The 19,090-nt window shown below is 35.4% G+C and overlaps 1 protein-coding gene across 2 annotated transcripts; it reads left to right on the forward strand.

Annotated features, from left to right (window-relative positions):
* Positions 1-112: 112 nt before the first annotated feature.
* LOC120336950 (uncharacterized) lies at positions 113-11,643 on the forward strand. Of its 2 annotated transcripts, XM_039404771.2 has the most exons (6): positions 113-322; positions 1,082-1,195; positions 1,683-2,201; positions 2,639-2,664; positions 10,470-10,634; positions 11,271-11,643. In XM_039404771.2, the coding sequence occupies exons 2-6, from the start codon at positions 1,165-1,167 to the stop codon at positions 11,340-11,342; spliced, it is 813 nt and encodes a 270-aa protein (XP_039260705.2). In that variant the 5' UTR covers positions 113-322; positions 1,082-1,164; the 3' UTR covers positions 11,343-11,643. The 2 variants fall into 2 exon arrangements, with proteins under 2 accessions (XP_039260705.2, XP_077970785.1); XM_078114659.1 differs by lacking the exon at positions 113-322 and having other exon boundaries at positions 1,082-2,201.
* The last annotated feature ends 7,447 nt before the right edge of the window (positions 11,644-19,090 follow it).

The raw sequence follows: 19,090 nt of genomic DNA on the forward strand, positions 1-19,090 counted from the left end.
AAAAAAATGGACTCCACTCAAACTAAATTGAAATCATGTATTTGGATAACCAAAAATATCATATTCATAAATCCAAATTGGCAATGGATTTTAATTTGGCCACCCAAAAAAAAATAAAAAAAAAAGGTTTTTTGATGGGCTACTGGTAAGGACAGTGGTGGGATTCAGCCGGTTCTATAGAACCGTCTCACAAGATTTTATGAGATCAGCGAACCGGTTAGCATTGCTGATTACTGTCAATGACTTTTTGTAACAGAACCGGGTGAAAAATATGACTTTTGTTATGGAACCGGCTGACAAAAAAATTGAATCTCACCACTAGGTAAGGAGGCTTCGTCCTAAGTTACAATGTGGTGTAGCAATTTCAAATTAAATCGATTTTAAATTTAAGCTGATTTTTTCAATATTCTGTTGTTGGTGTAATTGAATTAATAAGTATAAGTTTATTTCGACTCCATAATCAGCATAATAGGCGATAAAGAACCGAAATTGATAAAAACGAAACAAATAGAGAGCAAACCAAATCTCAAGTGAGGTTTGAAACGTACAGATTTTAGATGGAAAGGTATTGATAAAAGAAGTAGTACGTGTTCGCTCACCCAAAAGTATTAAAGCTAATTGGGGCATGCACACACACAATCACCGAGATATGATAAGATCGGAAGAGAAAAAAGCGAGACACAAAATCAATTACTCAGTAAAAAGAAAAAAAAAATATATTTAAAATAAAAAAAAATTTTTTGCCACACCATATTAATAATTTTATGAGGATTGCCAAATTGGATACTGAATTAGACAACAGAAGTTATATACTGTCTGACTGTTGATAGAAAAATATTCCTCCAAAGATATTGTCAAGCTGATTATAGTTAGAGTCACCTAATGCCAATTAATGTCAACTTACTACAAAAACGTCTTCATATAATTGAATTTTCCCAATTTTATAGTTGTAATTTAGACGGTTTAGCCTATTTTTCCAATCGTATAACTGTAATGTTGGATTATAACTTACTTCCTTTAATATTGTACATTGTCACTGATATGCATGATCTTCGATATAATTGATAATTTCTATTTTCAGAATAATTGTGCCTGAACATGGGTCAAATATGATTCGATGAAGAACTTTTGATGTAAAAAAAAACACTTTTACAAATATAATAAATGATGTTTGAACCGCCTTTTTCACAATTAGGTGATATAGCTTTTCAATATGATACATAAATGCTATATTATATCTTGAACTTGAAGTTCTTTAGAGTAACTTGGATTAAATCACTATACTGACCTGATGGGAGTTATGGATATGGAAGTTTCTGTCATCGGTAAAGCTTTCACTCCTGTGCCACATCATGAAATGGCACAATTTGATCTTGACAGCAAGCAACAGCACAAACAGCCAACATGTTTATCATTTCAAAGATGCCATAGTGATAATAAACTACCTTTAAAACTTTGTCTGGAACCTAGATTAAGAAATCGAGAATCCTGGATTTCTGCTTCTTACAATGACAAATCTTGTTTTGATTTGGGTCCTACTTTTCGTAGCTTGACTTTAGCTGAAACTTACAATTTTGCGAGGCCACAGTTAACATCTAATCCTGCTCCAAGGTCAAGGCAAACAAGAAATTTCAGAAGTCCTGTTTTAGCATATACAAAGACAATTAATTCCAATGTTTCAGATAATCAAGCTTTTGGAAATGCAGATATACCACTAATCGAATCCACTAGATCAGCGGCGCCACTTATTTCATGCAGAACTAAGGAAACTGAAGCTCAGCATAAGAAAAGTAATTTGAAAAGTATGCAAAATAAAAAGGAGGATATGTTGATGCAATCTCTTAATCGGCGTTATTCAAGATCAGTTTGTGGGTTTAGAAAACAGAGAAAAAAATCTGGTTTTAAAAGGAAGACTGACAATGAAACTAATAAAGCGTCTAAAAATAAAAGTGATTGTCTACCTGCCAAAATGGCAATACCACTTCTTCCACCAAAGACACAACAAAGTTCATTCAGTATGCTCAGAAACATATATGACAAAGACAGAAGAAAAAATAGGATATCTGAGCATGAATATTCAAAGCGGAACCAAGATTCAAACACTTCCAGTGATAAAAGGATGAGTCTCGTTTCACAAAGTCTTTCCAGAAGAAGCCAAGATTCAAGTTTAACAAAAAGTGATTCACTGCTATTTTCACTAGGTGAGCAGCATTTTTTGAGACAGTTCATATTCCCACTTAACAATCAAGTACTAATATCTAAAGAGCTCCCGCTCTTGACAATCAACTACTGATATCTATAGAGCAACCATAAATATGGATAAACCTAGAGGTTTTTGATTCAACGTTGCCTACCTGATGCATGACACTCTAGGTGAGTATATATGTATTCACTAAATAATATTACAAATATTACAATTTGGATAATGAAAATTCTTTCGAACTATTGATTTTTGATATTTAATATTAGGTCAATATCGCCAGCACTGTAAATTCTTTGTCACACACTTTTTCAGCACCATATGTTTTTGTGAGACTTAGGAATAAACTTTTTATGTAATTTTCAAATTACAATTTCAATTTATGTACATTTCTGCTTTTTCTTGCACCAATAAACAAGAAAATATATATATTTGCAGATTCAGAATTGAGCAGAAAATCGAAAGTAAGTAATTTGTTACAGTTTTTCTACTCTATGTAAAAACCAAGTCATGCTTGATCAGAAATATTACATCGTACGCCTCTATGAGTTCAAAACTCTTTTAATGAGAATATGTGTTTAACATACTAATATTTGAGTCCTAATGAATCTTCTTGTGAATTTTTATACCAGTTATATCATTCCGACTAAGACATGAGGGATTACCTTAATACCATTTACCGGTGCTTTAGATATGTAATATATAAGAAAAACAGGAATAAGAAATTCTTACATTTTTAAAGGTAGGGATGCAGGTGTCATGACTAGGGGAGGACAAAATCGAATATTTTTTTCGAATCGAATAGTTCGAATATTTTTAACGAATACCGAATAGTCGAATAACGAATATTTTTTATACACAACATGAGGTCTAAAACGTCGGTCGATACTCCCTTTGGAAATTAATAAAGACATTGAAAAATCGGCTACAAAGCGTTTTTTTACTAGTTAATTTCGTCATATTCGCTGATTGTTTTTGTCACCGTGACCGTTTTTGCGGTGATATATAATCTATAATACCGCCCTTTCTGTTATTTGCAAGTATTAATTCTTTCGGGCTGGCGGACATCGACGTTTATATTTCGGGTTTACCCGTGCGTTCACGTCGGCAACAGCTGTTAAAACCATTAAGGATTGATGTAAAAACCCAAATCAATATTATTCTAATTTTTATCATTTGCGTTGGCTTTCATATTACTTATCAACGTTTGTAAATTTACCATCACAATATTAAGCGAACGGTGATATTATTATCGATACCGGGATGCAGATATTTATTAAGACAAAACCGTAATTAACTTTGCTATGCTTTTCTATGGTGTCTATGTTACTTTGCAGATAAACCTCGCAGAGCTGCGATTGCGTCAATCCCGAATGTTGATTTAAAATAGTGACTAAATAATTCGGCAATAAAGGCATTTCTGCGTGGCCATATGACGAGATGACGTTAATAAACAGCGCTTCTTGAATAATAATTTAAATATGCGACCTAATGCTGAAAAATATTGCGCTTTTGTACTTTTGTGCCTAATAGATGGCCAGGTGCTAATTATAACTAACCCTAACTCTTGCAAGTTCCGACGTTTTCTTTCAACAAACCGCGCGATCATTATAGCTAATATCGTTACCGAGTAATTCACAATTTTATTTACGGAATTAGCGAATTCACTTTTACTTCTCTTGACAATTTTGATAATGTCACGCCCTATTTATTAGTGCAAAAATGCTCAAAATATAACGAATGTAATCATTTCCAACGATACAACAATTCGTAAACGAGACAGTGCACGTTGTTACATCGAAATTCACGATTGATTTTACGCCATATTCCTGTTCACGATTTCTACACTCCACCCGCCATTCATGCCCGACTGAAATGTTTACACTTTCGAAACATTATTTGGTCAAGAATGAAAGGGATTACTAAAGAATTATTTGAAAGTACATTAAAAGAACTATGTCCTGCCATTTGTTTTCTGGTCATAGCTTGTTCGTGTTATACTATGTATGGTTTCACGCAAAAGTTGATTCAACTTTTAATTTTCGTTAAACAAATTTATGTTTGGTTCATGCATGAAACGGCTAATCACGTGCCGCCAATCATACGGAGTTTAAAATCTGGAATATTTATTTTAAATACCTCATCTGATTTAACGTTGCTAAATTTAGGGAACGGTGTCGGTACCTCTTTGTGCAACATAGGGAATTTAAATGAACGATCGAAACATATAACACCACAACGCAAAGACGATTTTTCAAATTTGTCGCTTCTGTCTGTTAGCGAGCTTGTAGGTGAATTCTCGCGCAATTCACGATCGGTTCACAGACGTTCTGTGTCCAAGTGAAGCGACGCAGATCACGTGGTACCCGATATTCGAATAGTAAAATGCCATTCGAATAATTTAATATTCGATTCGCTATTCGTTATTCGAATATTTTGCCCAGCCCTGGTCATGACTGCAGTGTATAGTTTTCCCTTCTGGAGAAAATTATTATATCTTACCACAAATTTTACGAGATGATCACAAAATATATTGACACACCAAGGTCTTAATTACTGTATGAAATGTGTATGACCTGTGTGATGTACCAGACGCATCATGCTAGGGAATTGTTTTGTCATTTAGCACATTTTTATTTAATTGAATTGTACTAAAATATATTATGTCATTTTGGTTGAAAATCCGGGACACCGGCAATCTCAACAGAACCTATACGACAGGGGTCGGCAACAGTGTTAACTCTAAGCAAATTATGAGTGCGAAAGTGCTTCGCAGTCCAAAAAAAAAGTGCGAAAGTGCTTTTGCCGATTTTAACAAGTTAGGTGCCTTAGCCTTTCATATAACCCATTTAAAACGGCATAGATACTCGAAAAAGCGCTCCTCCGGTTAATATTATGAATTAAAGAGAAGCCTTTTCGTTAACGGAATCCCTTTAAGCGAATTCATGTTTAATTAAAACAAGCGAATTCATCGGCAACGAAATGACATCTGCTAACACCTGCCTACCTACTTTCATGCAATGTATCACAGTGTCAGTTGCTTACTCGCGTAAACAGCAAAGACTTTCACATTTGTTACTCCTTCCATCTAACAGACACGAGGCCGGCTGGAAACCATATTAATTACAGGGTGGATCGTTTGTACAAATCCGGTGCAAAATAATCCCCCCCCCCCCCCCAATATAAATAGCAATCAACTAATTAGGGTTAGTTGCGCTAGGAATTCAACTTTTCGATTCATCCCTAAACCTAATCTGATAATTATTAATTTGTGATTTTGAACAGCTTTGAAAGTCGCCACCGGCTGTTTTAAAAGATAGGTTAACCTACGTTCCCTCCGAAATATTATGCAGGATACTCCACTGTTTTAGGAGATAGGTTGACCTACTTTCCTTTCAAACTTTTTTCTCCGAAATATTACACAAGATCACTTTGAAAATCCTCCTGTTTCGTGAGCTAGCGTGACCTCATTTACATTTATATTACACTATTTCAGAGCTTCCCCAAAGACAAGTAATTTTTAAATGTCCACATGCCTTGGTTTGCGTGCGAGTTAGTTTAAATCGGGCAGAAAACATCATATATTGGCAAAATGTTTAGTAATGTCATGTACTTTCAGCATTCATAAATAGCACTCTTTGTAATGCTGCTGACCTAGTATCAAATATTCGCATCACAACGCCACTTGCGAGGTTTCCATATATTTCAATTACACTAATAGGAACGATGACATCAAATAGTTTTCTTTTGCGAAGGTACACTAAATATAACGAGGGTGATTTTTGAGAAAAACATGAATATAAAAAATAAACGAATGATATGATAATGGATCCCAAATAATTTTGAGAGTGTCTCGAAATACCAATCCATTTGATAAATAATTTTTATTCGACCACATGAACGCTGATATCCTGAAAATTAATGTTGAAAGAGAATTACGCATTCTCAGATATCGGACATTCAGTCCCGATATTCAATCGTTCATATGCACAAATCTCACATTAATAGTAATTGCTACCCCAGTTTGTAAAGTTTAGAAACCAACAAACAGAAAATAACTAACCTAAAACACAATTAAAATTCAGTCGGCAATAAATTCGTCGCCAAGACGATGCCATACAAAACAAAAAAGATTTGGTCGGAGAGTTACGTGAGATGACTGCCTTTGTTTTTTAAGCAGAATGTAAAAAAATTTATAATTAATAAACGGGAGTTACGACGCCCTTTACACATCATGTGTATTAAACTTCCCTGGTAGGTACTTTTGTAAGTACTATTACTATTGTACCTATACACCTGTTGGAGTATTTCGGACAATTTCGAATTTAAAATAAAGGAAAACCAGATATATAATGAAGACGCAAAAGTAAAATGAACATTTATTGAAAAAGTTATTATTTAAGAAAGACAACATGATCGTACAATTCCGCCAAAACCTCGATGTTCGCAAGTGAGATGATAAATAAATACTTCCCTGTATTCGATCAATTAACTTTAGCGTATCGTTGTTCTGCCAACAAACAGCCGGGTGCAAAATATTTCCGTCCTGTGATATGCTCAAATATTCTCGATATTAATATCATACCCTCGCGTATGTACTTTCTATTAGCTCTTTAGTGATCCCTTCCATCCTTGGCCAAGTCATGTTTCGAATATGTGAACATTTTATTCGGCCATACATGGCCGGCGTAATGTTAAAATTGTAAACAAGAGAGAGGTAAAATCAATCGCAAATTTCGTTATAAAGGCTCGTTTACGAATTGTTGCGCCTGTTATCGTCGAAAATGCTTACACTTGCTTATTTTGAGGCATTCAAGCAGTAATAATTAGGGCATGACATCATCAAAATCGTCAAGTGAGATCTTGATATTGCAAATTCCGTAAATAAAATTGCGAATTATTCGGTAACGAATTCAACTTTAATGACCGTCGGGGTATTGTTTTGTTGAAAAATATTATTAATTTGAGAGCGCCAAAAACATACAGTCCATACCGATGCGACTGCAATTTATATGGTCGCAATTGGTGTGGCGCGTTTATTAATAGTGTAAAATAAATTAAACGAATATCAATTATAACCAAGCCTGTCAGCGTGTTTATTTTCTGTGGACAGGAATTGTAAAATACTATCTTGAGACAAATTCACTTCTATTATAAAATCTTAATTTTCAGTTATTATCGTTATACAAATAACGTGTGGCAACTTTTTAATTTATCGTCGATCAAAAAACCACCCCACACTCGTCCAAACGTGTGTCGAGCTTGAACGACAGGAACAGATTCATCGACGACCTTAATTAGGGAAAATATGTATTTTATTGTGAATGCAAAATAAATGTAACAAAACGCATGTTTTGTGATATAACTTTGTATTTTCGGAAACGGGTTGCCGTGAAAGGTAAAATTTGATCTAAATTAATTGCAAAAATGTTTTATTTTAAATGTAACAAAACACATTTTGCGATATAACCTTGTATTTTCGAAAACGGGTTTCCTGAAAAGTAAAATATGATCTAAATTAATCGCAAAAATGTTTTATTTTAAATGTAACAAAACACATTTTTCGAGATACAACTGTATTTCCAGATACCGGGTGTCATGGAGAGTAAAATGTGATCTGAATTCACCGTAAATAATGTTTCATTCCAAATGTATCATAACGCATTTTTTTGCGATATAACTTTGTATTTTCGAAAACGGGGCGTCACGAAAATTATTAATCTAATGTTTTATCTATCGTCTAACTAACGTCTGGAACACATCATTTTCGGGGAGAACTCTAGCCCGCGAAACGTCATTTAATTTAAAATAGAGAATGTTTCACGCATTTCAAAACGAAAAATCACCAGTAAGTGGACAGGGATTCAACCCTCCGGATTCAGTATTCTATATCCCCGTGTCAGAACTTTCTGAAGAATGAAACAAAGAACCCGTCACACCGTCGCGGAGAAAGGGGAGTATTGTTGCACTAATAATTAGGGCGTGACAACATCAAAATCGTCAAGAAACTGGTGAATTTGCAAATTCCATAAATAAAATTGTGAATTGCTCGGTAACATTTTAGCTATAATTATCGCCGGGTATTGTTTTGTAAAAAACATGTTGAAACTTGAGGGAATTAGTTACAATTAGCGCCTGACGTCTAATAGGCACTCGAGCACTCGAAAAAAAAAGCACTCGAGCCCAATCTTTTTAGCATTAAGTCGCATACGTAAAATATCCTGTAAAAGAAGTGCTGTTCATTAACGTCATCTCGTCTTATGACCACGCAGAAATGCCTTTATAGCCGAATTATTCAATCACTATTTCAAATCCACATTCAGGATTGGCACAATTTCAGATTTGCGAAGTTTATCACCATAGAAATACATGAGAAAGTTAATTATCGTCTTAATAAATATCTGCATCACGGTATGGACAATAATATTACCATTCGCATAAAATTGGGACGGTAAATTTACAAATCTTGATAGGTAATATTAAAGCCAGCGCAAATGTTAATTTGAGTCCTCAATGTCTTTAACAGCTGTTGCCGATGTGAACGAACAGGTAAACCCGAAATATAAAACTTCGATGTCCGCCGACCCACAAGAATTCATATTTGTAAAAAAGAGAGGGCGGGAATACAGATTACCCAAAACCTAGATATCGCCGCCAAACGATCGGTGACAAGAACAATTAGCGATTACAACGGAATTAACCAGTAAAAAGGCTTTGTTGGCGATTTTTTAATGTTTCCACCACGCTAATTCGGTACTCCTTAAAAATATTCGATTTAAAAAAATATTGAATTTTGCCCACCCCTCCTCGCATATCAATGACGTCCTTTCAACATTGTGATTACAATAAAATGGCACTTAATGGTATTTTGTGAATTTGTTGATTTTGCAAATCTGTGACATGCTGCTAAAAGTTTCGTCTGATTTGAAAATAGTGCAGTTTGGTCACAATTCATCCAAACTGACTATAACAGGTTACTAACACTTTTTATAGTCATTTTGAATTCATCGATATCATTGATAGTCACATGACCACTCTCGTTCAAAGAAACGCCCCGGGAGCGTTTTTTGCGGGAGAAGCGGAATCCGTGTGCTTGTATAATAATCATATTATAAACAAGATTTTGCGGTTAATGCAAAAGCTTATCTCCTATGTCTGCATCTCATAGGTTAGAATTCCGGTAAATATCGTTATGATATGCAGAATTGAGTTACAAAAGTACCAGTATGTTACTTATTTGTCAACTTAATACTCGAAAATATTTGTTAACTTTGAATTTTTATTCCATTCAAAATCGGAAAAAAGTGCTATTTCTCTTCAAAATCGTAAAAAAGTGCTATTTCGCAGTCCCTAAAAAAAGTTGCGAAAGTGCTTCGCAATTTTCGCAAAAAAGTGCGCTAATAGTGAACACTGGTCGGCAACCTACGGCCCGGCCGGAGCAATATAATCCGGCCCGCGACGCCCAACTGAATTATAGTAACAAATTATAGCTGTTTTGTCGATAATATTCTTTACGCAAAAGAATTTACGTTAGATTAAATTATATTATAACCTAACAAATATATAATTCACAATTACTCGTTTAATGAGCCTATAATTTAATTATAATTTAGACAAATGGCAACAAAACCCAGAAAAGTTGATGCTAAGTGCAAAGGGTTTAATGGCGTAAAAAATATTCAAATGGTCAGTCTTCGCGCGCTGTTCAAAATTTAACTTCCGATCTGTGTGATAAAATGTGATTCATCGGTCATCCATTCGATTTTTAACTTTTTAAAAATATATGCGGCCCGTCAATGACTTGCAACCTTTAATTTTGGCCCGCGAGCGACAAAAGGTTGCCGACCCCTGCTATACGACATATTTGGTATCATTTTAGCCACACTCTGCTAATATTTATTTTCTTGAATAAAAAATTTTTTATTTTTTCAAAAGTTAAGATATATGATTTAGAAAGATGTAACTAATTTTACATTTACATTTCTTAATAATGCTTGGATAAGTGACTGCTTGTTGAGCAGCAGTTCTTCACTACACTATCACCGGTCGGCATTGGTTCACCAGTGAGTAAAATGAAATACCTCAACTTATTGTTGGAAACGATTGCACATGTAGTTGCATAGTTTTTTTTCTGTAATCTAGACCCAGCTGAGGTTGGGCTAATGACCATACCTGCTATTTGTAGAATACCTAAACAAAGCATAGCTGGTCTTTGATATATCTCAATCATTGTGCCAATTCAAACAATCAATTGTATCATTCAAACCAGCGTCAACTGTCCATGAGAATTCAGCTCATACATCGATATGGGGATGAAGACGTCATTACGAAGCATATGGAAATGAAAAAGAAGCAAGAAAATGCGGATAAACATGAGAGAAAAATTTTAGCAATGAAGGCGAATGAGAGATTAAAAGAACAACAGAGGTCAAAGGTATTGCAGCTAATTCAATAAATTTTTAATTAGAATGCCAGTCAGTGGCACTATAGACAGTGCATTTCTGGCAAATAATTGACCTCATCAAGTTTTTTATATCAATCTGAACTAGAGTCCGAATTTTTTTAAACATAAACTTTCTGGATTGGCGAGCTTGATATGAGTAAATTTACATATGAATGATTTCGAAAACATGACTATGCAATCAGTAGTATTCGCATGAATAAAATATAATTTGAATCCTCACAATGGCAAGATGGCTCGTGCTGGCGGGTGACAGATTCCTCCACTGTCCATGTTCAGATATACTTGAATGCAGGGTACTTTTATGTTAATCACATGATCCAGCCACCCTGGTTTACCATAATATGAATTGATCTTTGGTTATCCGATGCATTATTTGACAATAATAATAAATATATGGGCCTCCTGGTGTATTCGTAACAAGATGGCGCACAACCTGAACATAGTATGTGTACAGGGTCATGGTTGTTCAAGTTGTGCGTCATCGTGGTACGAATACTTCCAGAGATCCAATATATGTATTTATTTAGGTACCGGTATGTATTTTAACATTACCAATCTGACAAGCTCATTTCATAATCCATGCAATGACATGTCAACTCTTTTCAGATATACGCATTGAATACTCTAATGACCAAACTCGAGCAGGAGCAATTTCAAGAATACAAACAAAGCTCATAACTGATTATTTGCAGATATACCATTTATATTTAATTTTGTCATCAACTGCCCATGATGGCCAAATTTGCTGTTGTGTTTTCTTCGCAGAAATTAGTAGTAGGTACAAGCTTTATTTTTAACTTATCAAGATCCAAAATCGCAAAGATGACATGCTTGGGCAGCTTAGGCCATCGCCATGCTGTTAACTCTAGGTCTAGACGTTGTGGAAATGCGTTTACGATATAAGTGTAGAATTAGACCAATGAGCATTATTTTTCAATCAGTTACATTTTCGAAAATAAATTCCGAATGAATTTCAGAATTGTTGCTTTACTGACTGGTAAAGGTTTTCCATTTGCTGAAGTGTTTGAAATATTACGCAGCTTAGAGACTGATTAATTTGCAGATTGAAAACATCTTTCATGGTTGCAGTTGCAGAGCGATTTTAATTTACTTCATTGTTCTTTACTCACCTACGTTTTTTCAAGGCTTATTATATTCTAATACTAATGTTATGATTCAATTCAAACCAAATTTTTGGAAAGGTACAATTCTAGTTACATTTTGTCTACGCATCTTGCGATTTGCCCATGTTTTGGCCGAACCCAATGATTTTTATCTTCAAGCTCGATAGACTGTCAATGTATATCCTTTGCTAGCGAGGAGAAATTTATGTCACATACCGACACTCCGTGTATATGTTCTTGAATGTATAAGGTTTGTGGAAGCATTGGATGGACCACTGATCAGAGTCATCATGACATCCACAGACAACAGCAGGGATGGCGAAGGCGAACCACTGACCCACTGGTCACACAAAGTGACCCACCACGTTTTTGGTGACCTGGGACACGACATTTTGAGACACCGAACAGAAACTATTCTATACGCACTGACGAAGATAAAAATAACTTCTCGAGCGTTGTGCCCCTTTCAAACTAGCCGTACAGAAGCTATCCCATACGCCAGCGATCGACAACCTGCGGCTCTGTAATCTCGGAGCTCTGGCTCCCGTGAATCAAAGTGGCTACAGCATGTTTTTTTGTTAGAAGAAGTAGGGATTAAATGAAAGTCGGGGGTGTAAAGTCGATTACTACTCACTAATTACACATCACAGGCTCACAGCAGATATAAGTTGAGAGCGATAATAATAGGTCGTGTTAAGGTGAATCAATTCTGTCAAAAAAAAACTCTTTCTATTCATTTTTCAAGTTTTTTTCATTTCGTCGTATACTGAATTATTGCATCATTCGGATTTTATTTGGCTTCTTCTCAGTAATAACTAGAATATTGCATCACAAGTTTTTAGTTTAATTATCATCTTGACAAACAGATATTGCAGAAGATCAGAAATTGATATTTAATAGATTCAAATGTCTAAATGACATGTCATTAGAATCGATGCAAACAGTTTGAAGTACTTGAATTAATTGCACCGTAAATTGCTTTGCAACCTAGTACGTTTGCAAAGTAGCGCCTCAGCATGTTTTTAAATAAATTATGGTACCTTCTGCAGACGTCTTGTTGCGCACAGGCGCAAGGAATCGCTGTGTTCTATCTGCATGATCTATAAAATTGTAGTTATATTTGGTAATAACTTACTGTTAAAAACAGTAGGAAGTTCAAAGTTGCAATAAAACGTCATGGTACCAGAAAACGTTACGTTCATACCAGCTTCAACTCGCGAGAGTGGGAAACAGGCGTGACTTATTTGTCAGCACGCTCGGTACGCTTTTACGCAATCACCATCTATTATAGGCTACTACGCTCAATTCTGTATACATACAACAACTGCGAAGAGCTTATCATTTTTCACACGACGAAGAAGAATTTCATTTATCATCATCCATATACAACCAACAAAATTATATTCATATATTTGAGCATCGCTCTCTTGTTATTATTCCTGATCGCAAACAGTCTCATGTGTGCAATTAACTCCGATGCATTGCTTTTGTTTGAGACAGATAATGACCCCAAACCTAGCCAAACACCGCCGGGAAGCAAGATTAGTAGTGATTGTTGTGGTTAGGGCTGGGCAAAATATTCGAATAACGAATAGCGAATCGAATATTAAATTATTCGAATGGCATTTTACTATTCGAATATCGGGTACCACGTGATCTGCGCCGCTTCACTTGGGCACAGAACGTTTCTGAACCGATCGTTGCGCGAGAATTCACCTACAACACTCGCTTACAGACAAAAGCGACAAATTTGAAAAATCGTCCTTGCGTTGTGGTGTTATTTGTTTTCTTTGCGTTTCAATCGTTCGTTTCAATTTCCTATTTTACAAAAAAGGGTCCCGACAACGTTCCCCAAATTTAGAAACGTCAAATCAGACGAGGTATTTAAAATGAATATCCCAGATTTCAAACTCCGTATGATTGGCGGCACGGCCGTTTTATGCATGAACCAAACATAAATTTGTTTAATGAAAATTAAAAGTTGAAATAACTTTCGCATAAAACCATACATAGTATATCACGAACAAGCAATGACCAGAAAAGAAATGGCAGGACATAGTTCTTTTAATGTACATTCAAATAATCCCTTTCATTCTTGACCAAGTAATGTTTCGAAAATGCATACATTTCACTCGGGCATGCATGGGGGGTGGAGTGTAGAAATCGTGAACAGGAGTATAACGTAAAATCAATCGTGAATTTCGATGTAACAACGCGCACTGTCTCGTTTACGAATTGTTGTATCATCGGAAATGATTACATTCCTTATATTTTGAGCATTTTTGCACTAATAAATAGGGCGTGACATTATCAAAATCGTCAAGAGAAGTAAAAGTAAATTTGCAAATTCCGTAAACAGAATTCCGAATTACTCGGTAACGATATTAGCTATAATGATCACGGGGTTTGTTGAAAGAAAACGTCGGAACTTGAAAGAGTTAGTTATAATTAGCGCATGACCATCTATTAGGTACAAAAGTACAAAGGCGCAATTATTTTTAGCATTAGGGTCGCATATGTAAATTATTATTCACGAAGCGCTGTTTATTAACGTCATCTCGCCATATGGCCACGCAGAAATGCCTTTATTGCCGAAATACTCGTATTTAGTCACTATTTTAAATCAACATTCAGGATTGACGCAAGCGCAGCTTTGTGAGGTTTATCTGTAAAGTAACATAGACAACAAAGAAAAGCATAGCAAAGTTATTTACGGTATTGTTTTTATAAATATCTGCATCCCGGTATCGATAACAATATTACCGTTCGCTTTAATATTGTGACGGTAAATTTACAAACGTTGATAAGAAATATGAAAGCCAACGCAAATGATAAAAACTTATAATATCAATTTGGGTTTTGAAATCAATCCTTAATGTCTTTAACAGCTGTTGCCGAAGTGAACGCACGGGTAAACCCGAAATATAAACTTCGATGTCCGCCGACCCGAAAGAATTAATATTTTTAAAAAACAATAAAGGCGGTAATATAGATTATATATCACCGCAAAAACGGTCACGGTGACAAAAACAATTAGCGATTATGACGGAATTAACCAGAAAAAAACGTTTGTAGCCGATTTTTCAATGTCTTTATTAATTCCCAAAGGGAGTATCGACCGACTTTCTGGACCTCCTGTTGTGTATAAAAAATATTCGATATTCGACTATTCGGTATTCGTTAAAAATTTCGAATTATTCGATTCGAAAAAAATATTCGATTTTGCCCACCCCTAGTTGTGGTACATTTGCGTTATTTCGTTGCACAGTAACGAAGGCAAGTGTGGTATAAGATTGTAACTTGTAACGACTATAAAGACTTAGCCGACTGTAACCAAGACTATACTTATAATCTGTAATTTATCAGGAATTAAGCACAAATATTCGCAGGACAAAATCACTATGGGTGCTAATACACTAAAGTAGAAAATATCCACGGGTTCAAATTTTTATGTATACAAATATACGTGGGGTTTGGGGCACCGAAACCCGTTTTTTAGTTTTATTACCCGGCGTGTGGGATTCCCATGGGATGGAACAGCACACATTTGTATTTCCCATGTGACACGCGGGACACGGAATTTTTGAGACTCCCATTTTTATATTTCGGGTAGTTTGTAGACCAATATAATATGCAAAATTTGATAAAGTCCCGACCAGATGTTAAAATTATCTATCTAACTAAGAAATTATTGTCCCATCTAACATGAATGCTACCATATTATTTTATGGTACTTTTTCTATTTTGTTGGATTTTCCTTCCCGATTTTTTATGTAACTGCAATAACTCATATATATATATACATTTCAATTGCCAAGATGTTTGTTAATTTATTGCAAGCACAGATTGCTTTACTATTGTATGCGATTTCCTTTTTATTTTTGTCGGGTTTTCTCTTTTTTAATATTTAAGTCAAATTTTTGATCAGATTTATCAGTTTGATTTATGTTGATAATATTAGCCTAATTGAAGAATTACCTCGAAACCATAATTTCTTGAAACATTGTAATCAGGATATATTTTTGGCAATAAACTTCTGGCGCATTCAATGATAAGACATAAAGTCATGTCTTTGATGTAATTAGTCTGCTTTACAAATGTGTCTTTCTAACAAAAAATATACGAATTATCTCAATCGATCATTTAAGGATCGAGCATATACTATATATTTGTAAAGATAGGCTCATTCACCGATAGAAATCCTCCCCGTTGAGAAATTTTATCGTTCTTGGGTTAAAAGTTTGCTTTTGTATTTGTTGTAGTAAAACTGATTTCCTAGAGTTCGTTATGGTTACTATAATATATATGCACACATTAGAAAAAACTTGAACTGTACAAATCGGGGTCGCAACTAGAGCATAACAATAAATAAAAGTCTGAAGATCACATAAATAAAGTAGTTCTTATGCATAATGAGGAAGGAATAATGAGATCCAAAATTGGAGAAGGAAGAAATTTAAGAAAAAGATTGGGAAGCACTGCTGGCTTGTACGCCTACATCTCATACATCAGATGGTTTGTCCACGGGGATCCCATTTATCATACATACCATTTAACAGATGTTTTGACTATATACATTCATATCACGAAATGTTTTAACCACCAACACCTCATTCGCTATGTGGAGTTTTGTCCACATAAATCTTGTTTCGTCAAATATTTTGTCCACATGAATCCCGTTTATCATACATCTTATCAACAGAAGTTTTGTCCATATACATCTAATCCAGCCGTATTTGGTTCTTATAGATCTCGTTCATTAGGGTTTTTGCCACATACATTGCATTCAACAGGTGTTTCGTTCAAATGAATTCCACTCATCAGATGTTTCGTTTCGTTCCATGTTTCGTTCACATACATCATCTCATTAACGATATGTTTTGTCCACATCCATTCCACCTTCAGGTGTTTTGTCCACATCCATCACATTCTTCAGGTGTTTTGTTTACATCCATCTCACTCATCAGTTGTTTCGTCCACATCCATTCCATTCTTCAGGTGTTTCGTCCACATCCATTGCATTCGTCAGGTGTTTCGTCCACATCCATTCCATTCTTCAGGTGTTTCGTCCACATCCATTCCATTCTTCAGGTATTTTGTCCACATCCATTCCATTCTTCAGGTTTTTCGTCCACATCCATCCTCTTTGTCAGGTATTTTGTTCACATCCATTCCATTCTTCAGGTTTTTCGTCCACATCCATCCTATTCGCCAGATGTTTCGTCCACATCCATTCCGTTCTTCAGGTTTTTCGTTCACATCCATCTCACTCATCAGGTGTTTCGTCCACATCCATTTCATTCGTCAGGTGTTTCGTCTACATCCATTTCATTATTCAGGTGTTTCGTCCATATCCATTCCATTTTCAGGTATTTTGTTCACATTCATTCCATTCTTAAGGTGTTTCGTCCACATCCATCCCACTCATCAGATGTTTTTTTGTCTACATCCATCTCATTTGTCAGGTGTTTCGTCCACATTCATCCCACTCGCCAGATGTTTCGTCCACATCCATTCTATTTGTCAGGGGTTTCGTCTACATCCATTTCACTCTTCAGGTGTTTCGTCCATATCCATTCCATTTTCAGGTGTTTCGTCCACATCCATCCCACTCATCAGATGTTTTTTTGTCCACATCCATCTCATTTGTCAGGTGTTCCTTCCATATCCATCCCATTCGCCAGGTGTTTCGTCTATATCCAATCCATTATCCAGGTGTTTCGTTCACATCCATCTCACTCATCAGGTGTTTCGTCCACATCCAATCCATACGTCAGGTGTTTCGTACACATCCATCCCACTCATCAGATGTTTTTTGTCTACATCCAATCTATTCTCCAGGTGTTTCGTTCACATCCACCTCACTCATCAGGTGTTTCGTCCACATCCATTCCATTCTTTAGGTGTTTCGTCCACATCCATTCCATTCTTCATGTGTTTCGTACACATCCATCCCACCCAATCTTTTTTTTTTGTCTACATCCATCTCATTCGTCAGGTGTTTCGTACACATCTATCCCACTCATAGAATGTTTCGTTCGGTGACCGTACATTTGAACCCACGTACATTTGAACCCATGTGTATATCCGCGGGTTCAATCTATATGCGGGTGCTAAAACCCATGGGTTAGGTTAGTATGGGTTCAAATATCCGCAAAACAAAAAAATTTCCATAGGTGCAATAGTATGCAGGTGCAATTGTCGTGGGTTCAAATGTACGGGAACCGTTTTGTTCACATCCATTTCATTCGTCAGGTGTTTCGTCCACATCCAATCCATTCTTCGGGTGTTTCGTCCACATAAATCTAAATAGATACACGAGACAAGGGATACAAGTGTTGTAGCACGTGAAACAACCCAACGTGCTCCAGACATATGCAGTGTACTGATTTAGGATGGGTGTCCTAAATATAACTTTAGCCGGCGTAAGAGATCTTTCGTAGCCTTTTAATCGGAGCACGGGCTCTTAGCTTTTAACTTGCACGAATTGTTCTTCACCTCTATGTTCGGTTTTGTAGGCGCTCGCCCCCCAGCAGACAATAGATGATAGTAGACAAACGACAATTGCGACAATTCTTCTTTACTTTATTGAGCAGTATACACGTCAAGGTTGTATTTACAAGACTGGATAATACTACAGAGAAAGCGATCCTTATATACAGAAAACGAACGATAATTATGTCTCTCCCAGGATTTTAACATAATCAGAATTTTAAATAATACTGTAAGGATTTGATCTATAAATCTATATTCCGGGGATTAAAATGGTGCTATCGATCCCATTAGCCTTATTGATCGAAGTTTTGAATACTAATTACCACCTGGACGTTATTGATCCAGTTATTTTTCGTTGCCATATGTTGCCTAATTTAAAATGGGTTTTTTATCGACCTAATTTATGAATACGGAGAATTTCGAAAATACTAATAATTAGCCTTTCCCTATGTATTTAAAAATGTTTGTCCAAATTACTAATCTTTCCCTATAAAATACTCCCTTCTTTTGGAATGGAATTCCGGGTTTTGAGACATAATTATCGTGCCTATACGTTCGAAAAATGGAATAAAAAACATTTAAATTGCGAAACACGAAAAATATGAAAAGTGAAGAAGAAAACATGCAAAACGATAAAATTTAGTCGACTGAAAATAGTTTCTCTTTTCTGTTACGATATTGAAAGATGTTTGTTACATATTCTATAAACGAATAATTAGATACATTTTTTTTTTCCACGTATATATATATATATATTACGTTTTTTTTTTGTTTTTTTTTTCTTTTTTTTTCATTTTTTTCTTTTTT

The sequence above is a fragment of the Styela clava genome, chromosome 7, assembly GCF_964204865.1.
Source record: "Styela clava chromosome 7, kaStyClav1.hap1.2, whole genome shotgun sequence".
Lineage (NCBI taxonomy): Eukaryota > Metazoa > Chordata > Ascidiacea > Stolidobranchia > Styelidae > Styela > Styela clava.

What these genes read in the sequence shown, in the direction of transcription:
- LOC120336950 (XM_078114659.1), top strand. Translation starts at nt 1,292, where the DNA reads ATGGGAGTTATGGATATGGAAGTTTCTGTCATCGGTAAAGCTTTCACT. An exon ending in AATTGAGCAGAAAATCGAAA is followed by an intron (nt 2,665 to 10,469) that starts GTAAGTAATTTG and finishes CATTCAAACCAG; the next exon opens with CGTCAACTGTCCATGAGAAT. An exon ending in AAGAACAACAGAGGTCAAAG is followed by an intron (nt 10,635 to 11,270) that starts GTATTGCAGCTA and finishes AACTCTTTTCAG; the next exon opens with ATATACGCATTGAATACTCT.